The 16854-nt window shown below is 41.8% G+C and overlaps 1 protein-coding gene across 1 annotated transcript; it reads right to left on the reverse strand.

Annotated features, from left to right (window-relative positions):
• Window positions 1-484: 484 nt before the first annotated feature.
• Window positions 485-16243, reverse strand: MS4A7 (membrane spanning 4-domains A7). The gene is made up of 7 exons (XM_023743191.1): window positions 16048-16243; window positions 9913-10072; window positions 8054-8188; window positions 6536-6592; window positions 3440-3640; window positions 1844-2062; window positions 485-678 (listed from the first exon to the last, which is right to left on the reverse strand). Exons 2-7 carry the CDS (start codon window positions 10057-10059, stop codon window positions 520-522), a joined length of 918 nt encoding a protein of 305 aa, XP_023598959.1. The 5' UTR covers window positions 10060-10072; window positions 16048-16243; the 3' UTR covers window positions 485-519.
• Between the last annotated feature and the right edge of the window lie 611 nt (window positions 16244-16854).

The raw sequence follows: 16854 nt of genomic DNA on the forward strand, positions 1-16854 counted from the left end.
ATCAGATATTCTGAAGAATTTTTCTACTAATAGCAAAAATCAGACAAACAAAATAGATCCTCGATAAAATATAAATTTTATTGTATTTGTTGGCTCATGGGAAAAAGATATATTTCCAAGGTCCTTGGACCCCAGTTTTTAGGATACAACATTTGAACAACATGAGTGTGAAAAAACAGTGTGAAGAAACAGGGTCTGCAGAACCCCGATGACTTAGGTCATTCACACTAACAACAAAGAGTAGCACAAGAGAGCATTATTTTCTCTGTCGCTTTCTGCACAGCTCACCCATAAACCAAACCCATTGCCGTCGAGTCGATTCTGCCTCACAGCTTACCCAGAACAGCTTATGGAGTTTATGGCCATTTCAGAAGACTGACTAGTAAAATTTTACTGACCTGGGCTTTTGGGAAATTATTTGCTAGAGAAATAAAATGATTCACACTGAACAAATACAAAACAGTGTGTGTGTGTGTGTGTGTGTGTGTGTGTGTGTGTGTGTTTAAAGTTTCTTAGTCTCTAAAGCGGCTGAGATTTCAGGAATGTCTCGTTACACTTTGCAACAGCATTGGTGTTCTCTTTGTTGCTCTGATGCCAACAGTTACTCATCCATGACCTTGAAGAACTCTTTTTGACATATTGCATATGCTTTTGTGATTGAGGCAGGAAAAATGCACTCTGGAAAAGATAAAATGCGTTAGTGGATCTTTAACTCTAATTTTTGGAGGCTTTTTTTTTTTTTTTCCCCTGTATATTTATAATACTTTTCCCTTGGATTTTGTATAGTAATAGCTCTTCCAACTTTACCGTCACATACAATAACACCAATATTTGTTTGAACAAATGTCATTCCCCAGCCTGCTAATAATTTTTCCTTTTTCTAATAAAATCAGAGTTGAATTATAATTTATCAAATATCTTTAAAAATTCTGTATAATTTGATTTGAGAATATTTTGCTATAGCTTTGAGAAGAAACAAAAGTAGGTTAAAATTATAATATCAAGAGCTAAGAGGAGAGCACAGAGACAGAAATGTCCTAGTAAAATCTAATCACGTTCGCCAGGGCACTTTGTTATGGGGACTCTCTAGGGAGGAAGCAGGCCGTGTTCTGACAAGAGTGAGGGAATGCAAATATCATGGTTTGAATTATGTCCCCCCAAAAATGTGTGTATCAATTTGGCTGGGCCATGATTCCCAGAATTGTGTGTTGTCCTTCATTTTGTGATTGTAATTTTATGTTAAAGAGGATTAGGGTGGGATTGTAACACCACCTTTACCCAGGTCACATCCCTGATCCAATGTAAAGAGTTGCCCTAGGGTGTGGCCTGCACCACCTTTTACCTGACGAGAGATAAAAGGAAAGGGAAGCAATTGGGGACCTCATACCAATAGGAGAGCAGTGCCAGGAGCACAGCGTGTCCTTCGGACCGGGGTCCCTGTGCCGAGAAGCTCCTACTCTGGGGGAACACTGATGAGAAAGCCAAGAAAGACAGAAAGCCTTCCCCTGGAGCTGACACCCTGAATTTGGACTTTTAGCCTACTTTACTGTAAGGAAATAAACTTTTCTTTGTTAAAACCATCCACTTGTGGTGTTTCTGTTATGGCAGCACTAGATAACTAAGACAGCAAGTTCTCAATCTCAGCCTATTAGTTTGTATCTTTAATTCTCCATGTGATTTTGGGTAAACCTTGGTAGGTTGGACCAGGAGATTTCTAAAGCTAACTAGCTTCATACTCAGTAGTTCTCTAACTGGTCTGCCTCCCAGTAGACACCAGCTGCTCTTAGCTGACCAATGTGTCAGCAGCCCCTTTATTCAACTCATTTCCCACTGTAAAAGTCACCTTCCACATGGTCATGACTAACAATTGACTCCTTTTACTACCACTTCTTGGGCCTGGATCATCAGAGCTCAGACCTTGGGACACAGCAGGTATCATCTGACATGTCAACATACTCACGCCAAAGTTGTAAGAGTGGACCTGTTTCCACCAAAGGAGAGATGCATATACAGCTAGTAAGAGTTCCAGCACAGTGAAGATAAGCATCACCACCAGCAAACCCTGTAAAACAGGACATGAATGGTTGGTGCCTGACATAAGCCAGCCCTTGTGCCTGACTGAAGGCCCTAGCAATGGAGAGAATAAGGGCCAGAGAAAATTGTTCAGTCCCCTTTGCTGTTTTCTGTTTAGGATATCTTAGCCGAAGAGATTAAAGGGAATGAGAGATAAATGTAGTCCCTGGGTTACTAATGAGATCCTTTCCTAAATCTGTCTTTAAGTCGAATTTGCAGATAAGTCAGAACAGGTACATATGGTTCTTATTTAGTGTCAGTTACTCAAATGTTTGTCTCAGTTATATAGTATATATTTCATCTTTCTATGCATATAAAACGCTTAAGAAACACTTCCAAAGCACACAATGTTTTCAAGAGTGTCACAAAATAGTGTGTGGATTCTTTAATATGAACCATTGTATGCATTTAACTTAAATTTTTAATATAATAAGTTTTATGACAGTCCGTTCTTAAGTATGAGCTGTCCACAAGTCGGGTGTCCATAACCCAGGGACTGCCTGTATTACCTTTGTCTCACTTGCCCCTACTAGGAGTCATCACAGAGGAAAAAGTCTTTCTCTTGAAAGGGCCACAGATTTATGGTTTTAAAACCATGAGTCTTTATATGAAGAGAGGATTGACTAAGCCACGATTTTCACCATCAACAGGTGGTGACCATCAAGGTTGGGGAAAAGGTGGCAAGAAAAATGCTACTCAGAGATGTTGGCATTTCTGCTAGGAGCTGAATACACTGGTGAGCCATCTCCCATCCCCCTCTAATCCTTTGCCAGTCCTACTGGGCCAAAGTATAATAATTTTGTGCTTGGGTTTAAGGTTCATCCTCTGTGCCTCCCTTAATGTAGCAGACATAGGCATGCGCTTGATGGAACTAAGCACTGAGTGGTTTATCCTAGTCCCAAACTCAGTCCCATGTTCTGTTCTTACAATCAGAAGACAAGCATCTCTAAGGGGTACGGGCTTCCCCCACCAGCAAAGGGACCCAGAGGAGATAATCTCAAAGCTAAATAAAATCCAGATAAAGAGGTGGTATTTCTGCTTACGTTGAGGAGAAAAGGCCTGCTCAACAAAGGAGGAACCTAGAGAGTTAAACCTGCTGAGGTTGGAATATTTGCTACTTAAGAAAGATTACTGAAGGGATAGATTTCCCACTGCCCTTCTTGATTTCCTTTTTTGACATTATGCAATACATTTCCCATATCATGCATGCAGTTGAGAGATCTCGTTCAGTCATATATATTTGTGTTTTCTCTTTGCCTCCAGTATTCACACCCACAGAACTACAGACAGCTAAAAAAGCAAAGATTATGGAAACGGAGCATGCTGAGATTTCACATGACAGGATGTTCAGTCTGGAACTACTTACTGTTAGACTGGCACTGCCCAGCAGACAGTCCTTGGTTTCATATACTGAATAGTAGTAGTCTGAGTAAGGCAATGATGATAGATTCTCTAAGTCACACTGCTGAGAGGCAGTTCTCAGGGCTACCAGGTTATCAGCGAGGAGGATGAAGCCTGCTCCAGCAGCTACAAAGCTCATTGCATTTGAGGTTAGGCTTCTTATGGCCTGGAAGAGAAAGTCTGCATTGGGCTCTCATCACTGAAGCAGCCCTGTTGCCATTATCCCTCAATCCATTGCACTGCAATGGTACTTTCCTGCGTCTGTTTCCGCCTCTGATTGGTGCACTCTTAGGGGGCACAGATTGTGTTTTATGCATCCTTCTATCCCGTCTCAATATCTATTGTGTCACTTGATATAATTAGTAAGTGCTGGTTGAATGAGAAAATGCATGAATATTTTTCTCCTTGGGGAGATGAGTTCTGTCTCCTTTACTCTCTCCCTAGGGTGGAAACACTAAAAGCGTATACCTTCAATTTCACTAGATGGTAGGGCCAGAGGTGTGTGGGCTTAGACTCTGTGACTCTCTCCTCCACCCTCTAGAAATAAGGAATTATTATACTGTAGCTGCTTCCCCCACAAAGAGCAGGGGTGGGGAGGCAGGAAGCAACTAAGGTCTTTACTCTTCTCCATAGCAACCATTCCCTCTGCCTCTGCCACACACCCACAAAGGTGACTCAAGGAAAAGCCACATCCTGCCACAGGAAGTTCCCAAGGTCATGGATGAAGACACAGAGAAGGTGAATGAGACTGATACGTACTCGTAATGTTTGAAGCTGCAGTGTAATCCTAAGGACTAGGATATTGGGTTTTGAAGAGTTAACAGTGTAAGTGGCGGCATGGGATGGGGTCAGAGCTCTGGACTTGGAAGCAGAAAACCTGGACTCCATTCTCAGCTCTGTCCCTGATCCCTTCTATATGCTTGAACAAGTTCCTCCCTATGCTGAGCTTCAGTTTTCTCATTTATAAAATGTGTAAGATAAACATTCTGATCTCCTAAGTGGCTTCCCAACTTTCCTGAATACACCGAAAGGGAAAATCATGTTTGGGATGACCTGACAACCATGTGGACTCCACATACGGGACATGTGACAACATGGGGGCTCCATGGCCCATATAGCAGCTCTGAAGAAAGGCCCTCCCCTGTCACAATCAGGCTGCTTTTCCTTTGGTGACTCAGCTCTTGGAGCTATGTAGCTATAGGGCAAGGGAGAAGAGGAGAGGGCAACCATCACCCCTAACACAATTTCCTCCAGTGATGCTCAGACAGAGACGAGCTTGTCCTGGGAACCTGACACAGAGCCTGGCATATCAGTGTCTTTGCAAAGGAATCATCGTATTCTGGGAGAGCCCTTTCCTCAGAATATAGACTAGGACCCAGAAGAAGGTGTGGTGAATTGTGTTCTCATAGGCCTGATTCTTTTATAGGTATTCCTACTTTTCTCTAGCTTGCGTCTGTTTTTTTCTGAAGTGGCCCCTTCCTTATGTGAGGAGAAAGCATAGATTGAATTTCCTAGGAGGGACCAAAGGTCATTTTCTAGAACTTTTAGGGCAGTAGAATGATTCTAAAGATTTTGAGGAAATCAAGAGGGATATTGGTAGTGGCCTGAGCAGTACCACCTGTCTTCAGCTCTGCTGTCAATGTTGACATCACAGACTTGCCCCTCCCACTACCACTCGACATACTCTCTATAAACCTTTACAGATAGCAATCACATTTGCTCACCCTCATTCTCTCCTCACCTTACTTTTAGCTTTTCTTGGTCACCCCAATATTTTGGATGGAGATAGCCTCCTCCAGTCCAGGTGAAGATGTCAACATCCTCTCCTGGGCAGAACAGGAGCTCCCACCTGCCCCCTACCACCTTATTCAGTGGCCAAGGCAGTGACCAAGGTAATAGGTTGTAAAGAGTCTACAATAAAACCAAAACCCACTGCCATGGAGTCGATTTCGACTCATAGCAACCCTATAGGACAGAGTAGAACTGCCCCATAGGGTTTCCAAGGCTGTAAATCTTTATGGAATCTGACTGCCACGTCTTTATCCCATGGAACAGCTAGTGGGTTTGAACTGCTGACATTTCAGGTAGAAGCCAAGTGCTTAACCACTGTGCCGCCAGGGCTCCTTGAGTCTACGATATATATGGGATAAAAGACTTAGTTTTACCCTAAGTAAGGTGGCCTTGTCCTTGTCTCTGGAGAAATAACCCTTGGACTAAGTGGTGTGCCTTGGTGTGGGACTTCCAGGCCATACCTGAGGATTTGTGCTTGTGAGTGGGGGCTGGTCAGACCAGAAAGGACTCACTTGGGAGGCCGATAGCAGCTAGCCTCAGGAAGTATGGTTTAGCCTATCATGCAGGGCTGGCCAAGAAAAGTCCAGAGCACTAAGGCTCCAAGAACTTCCAGGTCGCTGAATGGAGGGTGATGTGCCCTCTCTGAGACATGGCAGCTCCACCCTGGGAACCTTCCCAGATCTCTCCTGCATATCTCTTCTTTATGATGATCCTGATTTATATCATTGTACTATAATAAAACTGGTAGTCATAATATCTTCCATGAGTTCTGTGAATTGTTTTGGTGAATTAACACACCCAAGGTCAGTGTCCTCTTAAATTGTAAGGTCTGACTTATCCCTGCATGACTAGGGGCAGAGAGAAAGTGTTGTGTGGGTGGCTGGTGTCAGAAATGATGAAGTAGGAAAGCAGGGATATAATTGATCTCTGCCTCCTGGGAATAAGCTTTATGCTGATTCTCATCCACAAAGCTATCGTTGTAGTATATTTGAAAATTTCTAATGCTTAAACAATATAAGTAAACCCACTCCAAACTTGGAATATGATACAGGAGTACCATTTTGTGGTAGAAACAGTGCTGGTCTAGAAGGCAAGAAATCTGGACTCTACAACTAGTTGTGCCATGGACTAGCCAGCAGTCCTTGGTCTCCCTCACCTGCTCTGGGCTTCATTTCCCTAAACTGTAAAATAGAGGTTTTTTAAGAAGAAAAATTAACTCTGAAGTTCCTTCAATTCAAACCAGCTGAGATTTGATGGTTTTCATACTTACAAAGGCCTTAGTTGATTTTTTCCCAGAAATAATTGAGAGGGATCCAGTAACGACAAACTGCTCAAAAAAGAGAGAAATGGTCGGTTTAATTGTCTTGTGAAAATGTGGCTACCATGTTACAATCAATCATTCAGTCAATAAGTATTGCTGAAAAACTTTTGGGGAGATAACACTGCAGGCATGGTGTGGGTCCATAGTGATAGGGAGGCTCAATTTCTGCCTTCAGGGTGCTCACATTGATTTTGAGGAACAGGCAGATACAGAGAGGAGAAAGATTTATGCTAGTGGAAATCCTAGGAACTGAGGAAGCCTGGAGAGAAGGTGTACATGGAAAGGAGGACAGTTGCTAAATTAAAGGATCAACAGTGAGGAGGATGAGATTGACCAATGACTTGAAGGGATAGAAAGAAGGGAGCAGCCAAAAGAAGCACTTGGGGAAAGGATTCTGAAATGGCTAAGACACAGAAACACATGGTCTTCAAGCTGTTGATGTAGGTGGCCTGAGCAATTCTAGAAGTTAAGGAAAAAGGGAAGGGCAAGATCATATTCCATCACAAACCCCCAGAAGTCAGTATTTTATCCCAATAGTATTAAAGATCTAGCTTGTGGTGGGAAAATATTCTGAGAAGCTGAAACACCAGTTATACTTGTGCCCTGGGAGTTGAGTAGTCCCAAAGAGAGTCCCATGTTGCCAGCATGAACTAATTTTAGCTTTCATAAGGGAATGTGGGTTAGAAAATTCAAGGATAAATTATGCTTTGGGGGCAGGGGCAGAGTCTCTGTATATGATCTCATAGAGGTGGTGCCTTGGTATGTTTATTTGCCCAGAATGAGTTCCTTTTTTTCCTTTGTATAGTATATTACATGGGAAAGAAGTGTCCCTTTGTGGGAGGAGTGAAGTGGCTCAGGCTACTTAAAAAAAAAAAAAAAAAAAATCCCCTAGACCCATTGTCATAAGCCATTGAATGGGAGGCAACTAAAAGAGTTTTCCAAGGGCTCAGGACTGCCTCTTAGCACATAGCAAGAGTGCCCTTTTCCCCATGAATTCTACCATTGCTAATTTAATTCTTTGCAAATCAGCGACATCTACTAGCAGTGCTCAATTTATTGTTTAGAAATGACCTTCTCAGTTTCTATCTTCTAGATGGATTATTTTTCAAATAGAGAGAATCCAATGGCCTCATGCAAAAATCAAGACACTTTTCCAGAGGCATGCTGAACACAGTCAGGTAAGGAATGCTGTACCGATATGTTACTTCCAGTGTATTACCTTCCTCTCTTGCCTCCTGTCCCCACTAAACCCTCTCTTGGCTACTCATGCAAGAGGAAAGATCCAGCTCTTCTGCTCCTCTTCCTGCGTAGGAGAGACATAATGTGGGACAATAACAGAGGGAAAGTCTAAGGCCTTGGCCTTGTTTTTCTGTGTCCCAATCTCTTGGAGACTGAGTTACTCCATGACAAAGCACCAAGTTAGCATTTATAAAGCAATTTCCGTCTTGGAGACCCCACTCTACTTACACACAGAGATGCTACAAATGGGTACCCGGACATCAAAATAGTAGAAACCTGGGGGTTGAAGTGGGTAGGGTACTGCGCAGAAACCAAAATTGCCCCCAAGCTTGAAATCATCAGGCAAGATAGGATCTGGATAGCCTGCAAAACAAGAGTAGGTAGGGAAAGAGATTTTGAGAATTGGTCCAGTTCACTTCCCCCAGACAACTATTTTTACTGTCATAAAAATCCTAAAGGGATATATTTTGATAAGCAAAGTTTTCTTTCAGGTGCATTGGAATATGCCATGGATGTGATGTATGCCGGTCATGGTAAAAAAATCATCACGGCCCTTCTTATTTTAAGACCCCTTAGGAGTAAGCTGACTGAATCATTGAGTAACAGCATTTGTTCTTGCTCATGGGGAGCCTGAACACTACTTTTCACAGCTCCTCAAGTCTATTACAATGGCTCCAGCCCCATTCTCCTTTCTGTGCTTCGTAACACTGGAATTGTTTCTCTACATCCCAATAGAAAGCAGGGATGTATAGATGTTTTTTCCCACTGCTCCCAAGACAAAAGTTAGACATGTGAATGTAGAACCTACTCTGCTCAGCCCCATGGGCTCTACAGCCCAAATGCCTAATTCTGACAGACACCTAAGGTAAACCTCAAGATAAAACCACTCCATGACTAAGCACCCACTTAGCATGTATAAAGCAGTTCCCCATGCATTGTCATGTGTGTATCACAGTAAACCACAAAACAAGCAAAGAAAGGATTTTTATCCCAAATGATAGTTGATGAAACTGAATCAGGGAAGAGGTGCTGTTAAAAAGAAGAACTCTTGCTTCCAAATCCCAGGTTTCTTCTTTTGTTTTTCACTTATCCATTCCATAAATGAAATATAGACAGTGGTGGGCTTTTTGTTATTGTTATTGACAGGATCCAAGGCATGGCTCAGGAAGTGAGAGGACGTGGTATTGGAATGATCATCAACATGGGTATGAAAAAGCCAAAGATTATGATAGGAACGCTACTGGAGGGAGCGACAGTGACCTAGGAGTCAACATCTTCAAGGAATACAGTGGAATGACCTGGAGAAGCAAAAGAAGAGGAAGCGAATTACATAGTAGGATCACATGGGCTTCTAAAGCAGGTGGTTTTAGGGATGGAGAAAGATTGATCTGGAAGTATTTGTGAGAAACAAAGATGATACCAACTTCATCTCCATGCCCAGAGGTGAGAGCTGCAGTAGAAGCAATCCTCTCAGGAAGTAGCTAGATTTCTGATTGCACAACAGATGAAGGGGCTCTGAGAAAAGAATTTGAAGACGGATCATGCTGTTAACTGAGCCTGAATTCCAGACGACACAGTTGGGCAGATTTCCAAAGCTGGAACAGGTAGGTATTCCTTCTTAAACGAGAATGTTCAGAATCACGTGGGGATTACAGTCCTGGTTAAGAGGGATGATAATCTAGGGTGCTTTGTAGTGACTCATGTAAATAGGAAGCAAAAGTATGTGAGTCTAGCTTGTCTCATCTCAAAAGATTTGAAAAAATGAGGTCGAAGTAAGGTCTAGTTTAATTATATTGAGTAAAATTATATGGTTAGTTCCAAAATCTCTACTCTACTAAAGGCAAATTAGGAGAGACTTAATTAATTAGCATTTGGGTAAAAAAGAGGTGGTGATTTTGATTAGTTTACAGAAAGGCCTGAGGAGGATATAGTCTTTCTATAAAGCCCCATTTTGTGTTCCAGCCAGCCTGGAGTCAGCCAAGGAAAAAATAAAACAAAATGTTCTCCCAGATCCATTGTAGATCTGTGGTCTGGATACATTCACAATCTAGTCCCTCAGTATTATCCCTATAATGAGACGGATTTACCCCAAGAACCGTGGCCTCCTTTTGCAGATCATTCTTCAGGTTATCCTCTTTTTGGTAGGTATGTCCAGGTTTCTCTCTTTGGGTAACAATGATGTCCTTTGGAGTGAAGGTGCTAAAGGTCCCCTTGGTCTTGGGCAGTGATAGCATGGTGCTGGTGATGCTGGAAGAGACAGTGAACTCAATTAGGACTCAGGGTTTTGACTGAAAGGCATAAGGCTCCCAGGGACTTTGAAGGAACTTAAGAAGGTGCTTCTCCATATCCAAAGGATGACTTGTGTATTAGGAACAAAACAGAATGTGGGGAGCAGTAGGAACCTTGGAATGCTAGCATGCTTGCCAAGTCTGTCCATTGTAGACAACAAGTAGTCACTGGAAGAAAACTGGAAAATTGTAGAGGAATCTCACAATTGAGAAGCAAACATTTCACACAGAACTTGCTTTGCAGCCTGAAGTGTATCTGCCTTTCTCCCTGCAGCAGCCTCTATTTCCAGCTTCCCTTCCCTGTCCCTGTATCTCCTCCTCACCTGTGGCACATTCCCACACCACATTCCCCAGGCTTGCACATATACACTACCCCTGTCCTGCACAGTCCTCTACCCTAGTCTTACTTTTCTTTCCATTAAGGTGTTGGGTGAATCCTATTCTGGTTCCCTTTCTGATAGAGGGCCTTTCCTACTTAGAATGCCTCGTTGTTTATATTGGCTTAATTATTATTAATATGAACATTTATTGAACTCCTGCTGAATTCCAGGCACTAGGCCAAAGTAGCTCTAATTCTTATAACAACTCTGCAAGTTACAAGTTATTAAACTCGTTTTACACATCAGAAACTCTGGACTAATAAGTTCAAGTGACTTTTGTTTTCAAAATACAGTCATGTATCACTTAAAGTCCATGATATGTTCTGTGAAATAGGATGTTATGTGATTTGGACGTTGCGCAAACATCCTATTATACACAGGCAGTCCTGTACAATCCGTAGTTATGAACCTATTATATTAAAACCTTATGGGAACCTTCCAGACAAAGCCTGAGAGCTGTATCCATTGGATACAGGAGGCTGGCCTTGTCGGGTGTGTGGCTGGCGGCCTGGAGAAGGCTGCGCCGGCAGCCTCACTGGGACTTTGACCACATCCAGGCTGGGGGCGGTGGTGCACGCGGCTTGGAGAGGTGAGGCAAGGGGGCCACTAGCAGGCACTGCCCTTTGCCAAGAGTGAAGGACTGCAAGGCTGCTGGGCTGCTGAATGAAGCCAGGAGGAAGTGTAGGTGGAGGAGGCAGGAGGATTGGAAAGTGCCCTGGAGGCCTGCTGCTTGTTCACTCTGGGGGTTTGGGATCTTTAAAATCATTAGGGGAAAACAGTAAACAAAAGGAGAGCTGCTTTCCCTTAAACAAAAAAACAAAAAAACTTGTGAGACCATGGAGGTATATGGGGTCAGAGTGTTGCCAAACGGATAGCACATGACTATAGTTACACAAAGCACTCATTCTTGGGGCATAGGAAGTGTTTAATAAATAATAGACATAATTATTATTAGCCTGTATTTGCATACTGGGAAGTACCTGAAATGAGCCGGTCAACCTGGCCCAGAAGCTTGTGATATTTTCTTCTATACCACATGACTTCGCCTCATACTCCTTTCTTCCTTCCTAACATTGCAAGTTCCAGTGTTAATGTAGAGCAGTGGTCTGCTGGCCAGCAGGGTAGCTGGGCCTCCGTGGTGTCAACAGCAGGGCTTAGTCACTGGGATGCTCCCCAGATGTATTCTCAGCACAGCGTTCTCCCTCCTGAGAGCCAGTTTGGATAACAGCTTGAGATCATCTGAAGGTGCCAGAGTTCTGCTCTCTGACATTTCACTTCAGTGTTGTGGGATGGTTCCAGGCTATCTTAGGAGCCATGGTGGCACGGTGATTCAGCACGTGACTGCTAACCGAAAGGTCAGTGGTTTGAACTTATCAGTGCTAGGCAGAAGAAAGATGTGGCAATCTGCTTCTGTAAATATTACAGCCTTGGAAACCCTATGGGACAGTTCTACTCTGTCCTATAGAGCCCCTATGAATCAGAATCAACTCGACAGCAATAGGTTCCGGGCTTTCTGGGATGACGTGCATGACATATACAGATTGCAAATGGCACCCAAAATCTCATTGCTAGTGGAAGAGATGGGAAAGAACACTGGGCTGGGAGTCCAATGACTGGGCCTCTAGTTGCACATCTGAACATGTCTTAGAGTCCAGCTCTATACTCACATTTCATTTCTCCCAATTACTATTAAACTCACCATGCTAGTTAACCAATTGCCTTCCAGTTGATCATGACTTATGGACATCCCACGTGTGTCAGAGTAGAACTGTGCTCCGCAGGGTTTTCAGTGGCTGATTTTTCAGAAGTAGATCACCAGATCTTTCTTCCAGGGTGTCTCTGAGTGAACTCGAACCTCCAAACTTTTGGTTAGCAGTGAAACACTTAACCATTGGCAACACCCAGAGACTCCTTAAACTCACCATAGGCAAGTTATTTTTGTCAACTCATAGGTTTGCGGTGAGGGTAAAACAAGATGATGTGTGTCATGGGCTCAGCATAGAGCAGGCACATAATAAATACATATTAGTTATATCTAAAACTCATTAAAATGTCATCCCTGATATTTACTAGCTAGCCATGGGCAAATTATTTCCCCTGAGTCATCCTCGGTTTCAAAACCTATAAAAGAAGGATAATACTACTAACATGAAGGACTTGTGAGGATTTGAATATATGAATGTCTTTTGTCATGCCTCTCTGAGTTTTATCAGGTGCTCTCCAATACTCAATAAATACTAGTGACCTCTACCTAGATCTATGCCTTGATTAAGTTTCCCATGTCATCTGAGCCTCAAGTACCTTATCTGAAGAGTTATTAAAAATAAAGAGCTCCTTATAGTCTTGTGGGGCAGCTCAGTCCATTGGCATAATATAGTCCATAAAGACAAATGTTGTATATCTTAATTTGGTGAGTAGCTTCTGGGGTCTTAAAAGCTTGTGAGTGGTCATCTAAGATACAACTATTGGTATCTGCTTATCCGGAGCTAAAGAGAAAGAAGGAAACCAAACACTTAAAGAAGAAAGTAGTCTACAGCACCAATAGTCTACACGAACAACAACATCACTTTCCTTGAGACCAGAAGAACTAGATGGTGCCCAGTTACCACTACTGACCATTCAGACTAGAGACTCAACAAATGGTCCTGGATAGAATGGGACAAAAATGTAGAATAACACTCAAATTCCTAAAAAAGGCCACACTTACTTGACTGGTAGAGACTAGATGAACTCCTGAGACTACTGGCCTGAGATACTCTTTAATCTTGGAACTCAAACCACTCCCAGGGGTTACCTTTCAGCCAAATGACAGATTGACCCATAAAATAAATACTACCTGTGAGTACTGTGCTTCTCAAAATAGTTATCTAGAGGAAACTAAATGGTAAACATTTACTCTAGACCAAAGATGAGAAGGCAAAGGGGGAGAAGGAAGCTAGATTAATGGAAACCAAACAACTAAAATGGGAATAATGAGAATTCTGATATACTGTGAAGAATGCAACCAATGTCACTGAATAATATGTATAGAAATTGTTAAATGAGAACCTAATTTCCTGTGTAAACTTTCATCAAAAACACAATAAAATGTTTTAAAAAAAGGTCTCCTTTTTAAAGGAGCTAATTTTCATTTCTTGGAATTTGAAAATCTAGGCAAAAGTATGGGTGAGGCATTATAAACCAGGGGAAGAATAGTGTTGACGCTGAGTCCCTGTAGTACTGCTGGGGTGAGTATGTCATGGATAGTTCTAGGCCCATTCTGTTCAGAATTCCAGCACATCTTTAAAGCCAGAGAAATGGAAAAAGTATCAGACTTTAAGAGATTCTAGGTTTCAAACTCAAACAGTAGTTCCAGATAAAATAATAATTGTTAACATTTACTGAGCTCTCATTATTAATGGACTCTATTAACAGCTTGCATGCGTCCCGTTTAAGCTACCCAATGTCTATTAGAGATAAAAGCTATTGCTATTTGAATTCTGAAGGTGAGAAAAATGAGGCTTAGAGAGGTTAATTGTTTACATCAGACTGGTATATCTAGCAAGTAGTGGAGGCAAGAGTTGAACTCAGCCAGTCTAACATCAGAGCTCTTCTATACCCCCTACAGGTTTAGGGATGGCCATCTAGCTATGCCTGATCCTCATTTCCTGCACGCCTCCATCCCTATAGCTGAAGCCCACTGGCTACCACTGACCAGCCTAAACCCATCCCTGGGGGCATTGCTGACCTTAGGGAATGTGGGCTGAAGGTCTCTATCTCCACAATTATCCCCATATTGTGGTAACATAGCTTCTGCCTTGCTCCTTGTGGTTTGATAGCCCAAATATTCCAACAGGACCTCTTATTCTTTCTAGTCTTATTAACCAGCTTCTCTAGTTCTGGATTTCTTCCTGTATTTTTCAGTTATTATACCCAAGGACTACAGGATGTGTTTGATTCCCAACCTGAAGGAAGGAACTGCAAGCTTGGTGACAACCCACTCTGATACCATGTACATGTGTTTTCTTTTATTGTTTTCTAATTCTTTGTTTAAAAGAGTACATAAAGTAGTAAATTCAATCAAAAAGAGAATAAAATTTAAGAAGAAAACAAATAAAAATTCCCTAAATCCCACCTACCACGCAATAACTATGGTTACATACATATCCTTAAAATTTTTTTTTCTTCTCTCTCACTTTGTTTCTCTCCTTTTTCTTTATATATGTTCATACTCATTGCCATCAAGTCATTTCCAACTCATAGCAATGCTATAGGACAGAGTAGAACTGCCTCATAGGGTTTCCAAGATTGTAATCTTTATGGAAGCAGAGTGCCGCTTCTTTCTCCTGCGGAGAGGCTGGTGGGTTCGAACTGTCAACCTTTCAGTTAGCAGCTGAGTGCTTAAGCGCTGTACCACCAGGGCTGCTTATATATGTTCATACGCATTCATAATTCTACATAAACAAAGTCTTTCTGTCCATGCTACTTAGCAATATTCTTTTTGCACTCAACATTATTCTGTGAACATCTTGGATACTAAAATATAAATAATATTTATATTCCTATATAACTTACTATATAATTTATATTACATTATTATATTAATACTATATTGTATTAAATTTCTATATAAATTAAATATATTAAATACTTATATTTAATAAAAATCCTAACTTTAAAAGCTGAGTGGTATAGTCCAATGAATGGATATTTCAAGATTCATTTAACCAATCATGTATTCATGGTTATATATGTTGTTTCTATATTTTTATCATTATGACCAGTGCTCTGATGAACATCTTTGCACCCCTGTGGTGCATTGCTTGTTCAATTATCTCATCAGATTAACGTGTAGAAGTGGATATACTAAGTTTAAACATGATACTTAAATTTTTGACACATTTCTACTTTTCAGCAGGAATTCTGTAAAACCAAGGTTCTTCTTGGTTTCACAGCAATTCTCCAGTCTAGTGCCATTATCTCCTCCAAAAATTGCAGGCTGATGCTTTGTCCCTCCACATTTGCCTAGTTAATACAAACTTGGAGTGGTCCACACTTCTCAAGACAGTTCTAAGAACTCCCACTTCAGAGACAAATCATGGACTGGAAGCCCACAGCTCTGCACTCAGCAGTTTTCTCTGTTACAGAATGATAACAGACTTGTGGCTCCTGATTCAGGACTCAGTGTAACTGCACAGTATTTGTTGAGAGCACTGTACATGTTAGACTGAGTGACACACCATGGAAATGTAGAGAATTGAAAATCATTACCTCAAAACTTGAAGGAAACCCAAGAGTTGTTTTGGAATCCCTTGGTGGTGCAAATGGTGAACATGCTTGGCTCCTAACTGAAAGGTTGGTGGTTTGAGTCCACCCAGCATCTTGGAAGAAAGGGATGGTGATCTACTTCTGAAAAATCAGCCACTGAAAACTCTATAGAGCAGAGTTCTACTCTGACATACCTGCGGTCGACATGAGTTGGAATTGACTTGACAGCAACTAGTTAAGGTTGTTTCACCCATTCTCTCATTTGGAAAATGAGAAAACTGAGGCCCAAAGAGGGGAATTAACTTACCAACTTATGCAGGCAGTCAGAAGCAGAGACAGGATGAGAATCTAGTATACTGGCTGTCTCTTCAAAAGCACATGATCTCTCCAAAAGTCATAAGCCAAGCCAAGGTGCCTACCTATTCTTGTCACCCAGTCCTGTGTGTTATGGCTGGTGGCCCAGCTGAACCCAGAGAGCTCTCAGCCAGAACCTCCCACTGGCTGTTCCCACCAGCACAACCTCACTGCTCTGCTCTCCAACCTCTGAGACTTCCTGTCCCTTTATCACACAGGATATGGCTTTTGCTGTACTTACAGATGGTTGACATATGAAATGTGCCTTTGCTTCCTCTTTCTAAATTTTGAGATCTGGAAAAATGACACGAAATAGAAGTAACATAAGAGGAAGAGCTACATGCAGACAAGCGAGTTGCACAGTCCCAGGGTAGAATCATTTTCTACCGATTTCTATGGGGCGTTGTGTAAGTCATCTAGTTCCTCTTAGCCTGAGTTTTCCATCTTAGAAGAGGGGTAGATAATAATTCCACTACAGCTGTTGGGAGAATTAAAAAGAAAGGATGTGAAGAGCCTACACAAAGTAGGCACTCAACGAACAATAAATATCGATAATAATAATATTAATTTTGCATGTGGAAGAATTTATTTATTTTCCCACTTCCCAGGCTCTTGGCAAACTGAAAACAATGTGTGGGGACTCACTATTTATTTCTTACTTCTTTTGGGGGCCTCTTCATTTTGTCTCTGGCTTCATAGCTTCTTAACTTTATACTTAATGTCCAGGCATATCTTTGGAGGATACCAGTGGATTGGAGCC

The sequence above is a fragment of the Trichechus manatus genome, unplaced genomic scaffold, assembly GCF_000243295.1.
Source record: "Trichechus manatus latirostris isolate Lorelei unplaced genomic scaffold, TriManLat1.0 scaffold00240, whole genome shotgun sequence".
NCBI lineage: Eukaryota > Metazoa > Chordata > Mammalia > Sirenia > Trichechidae > Trichechus > Trichechus manatus.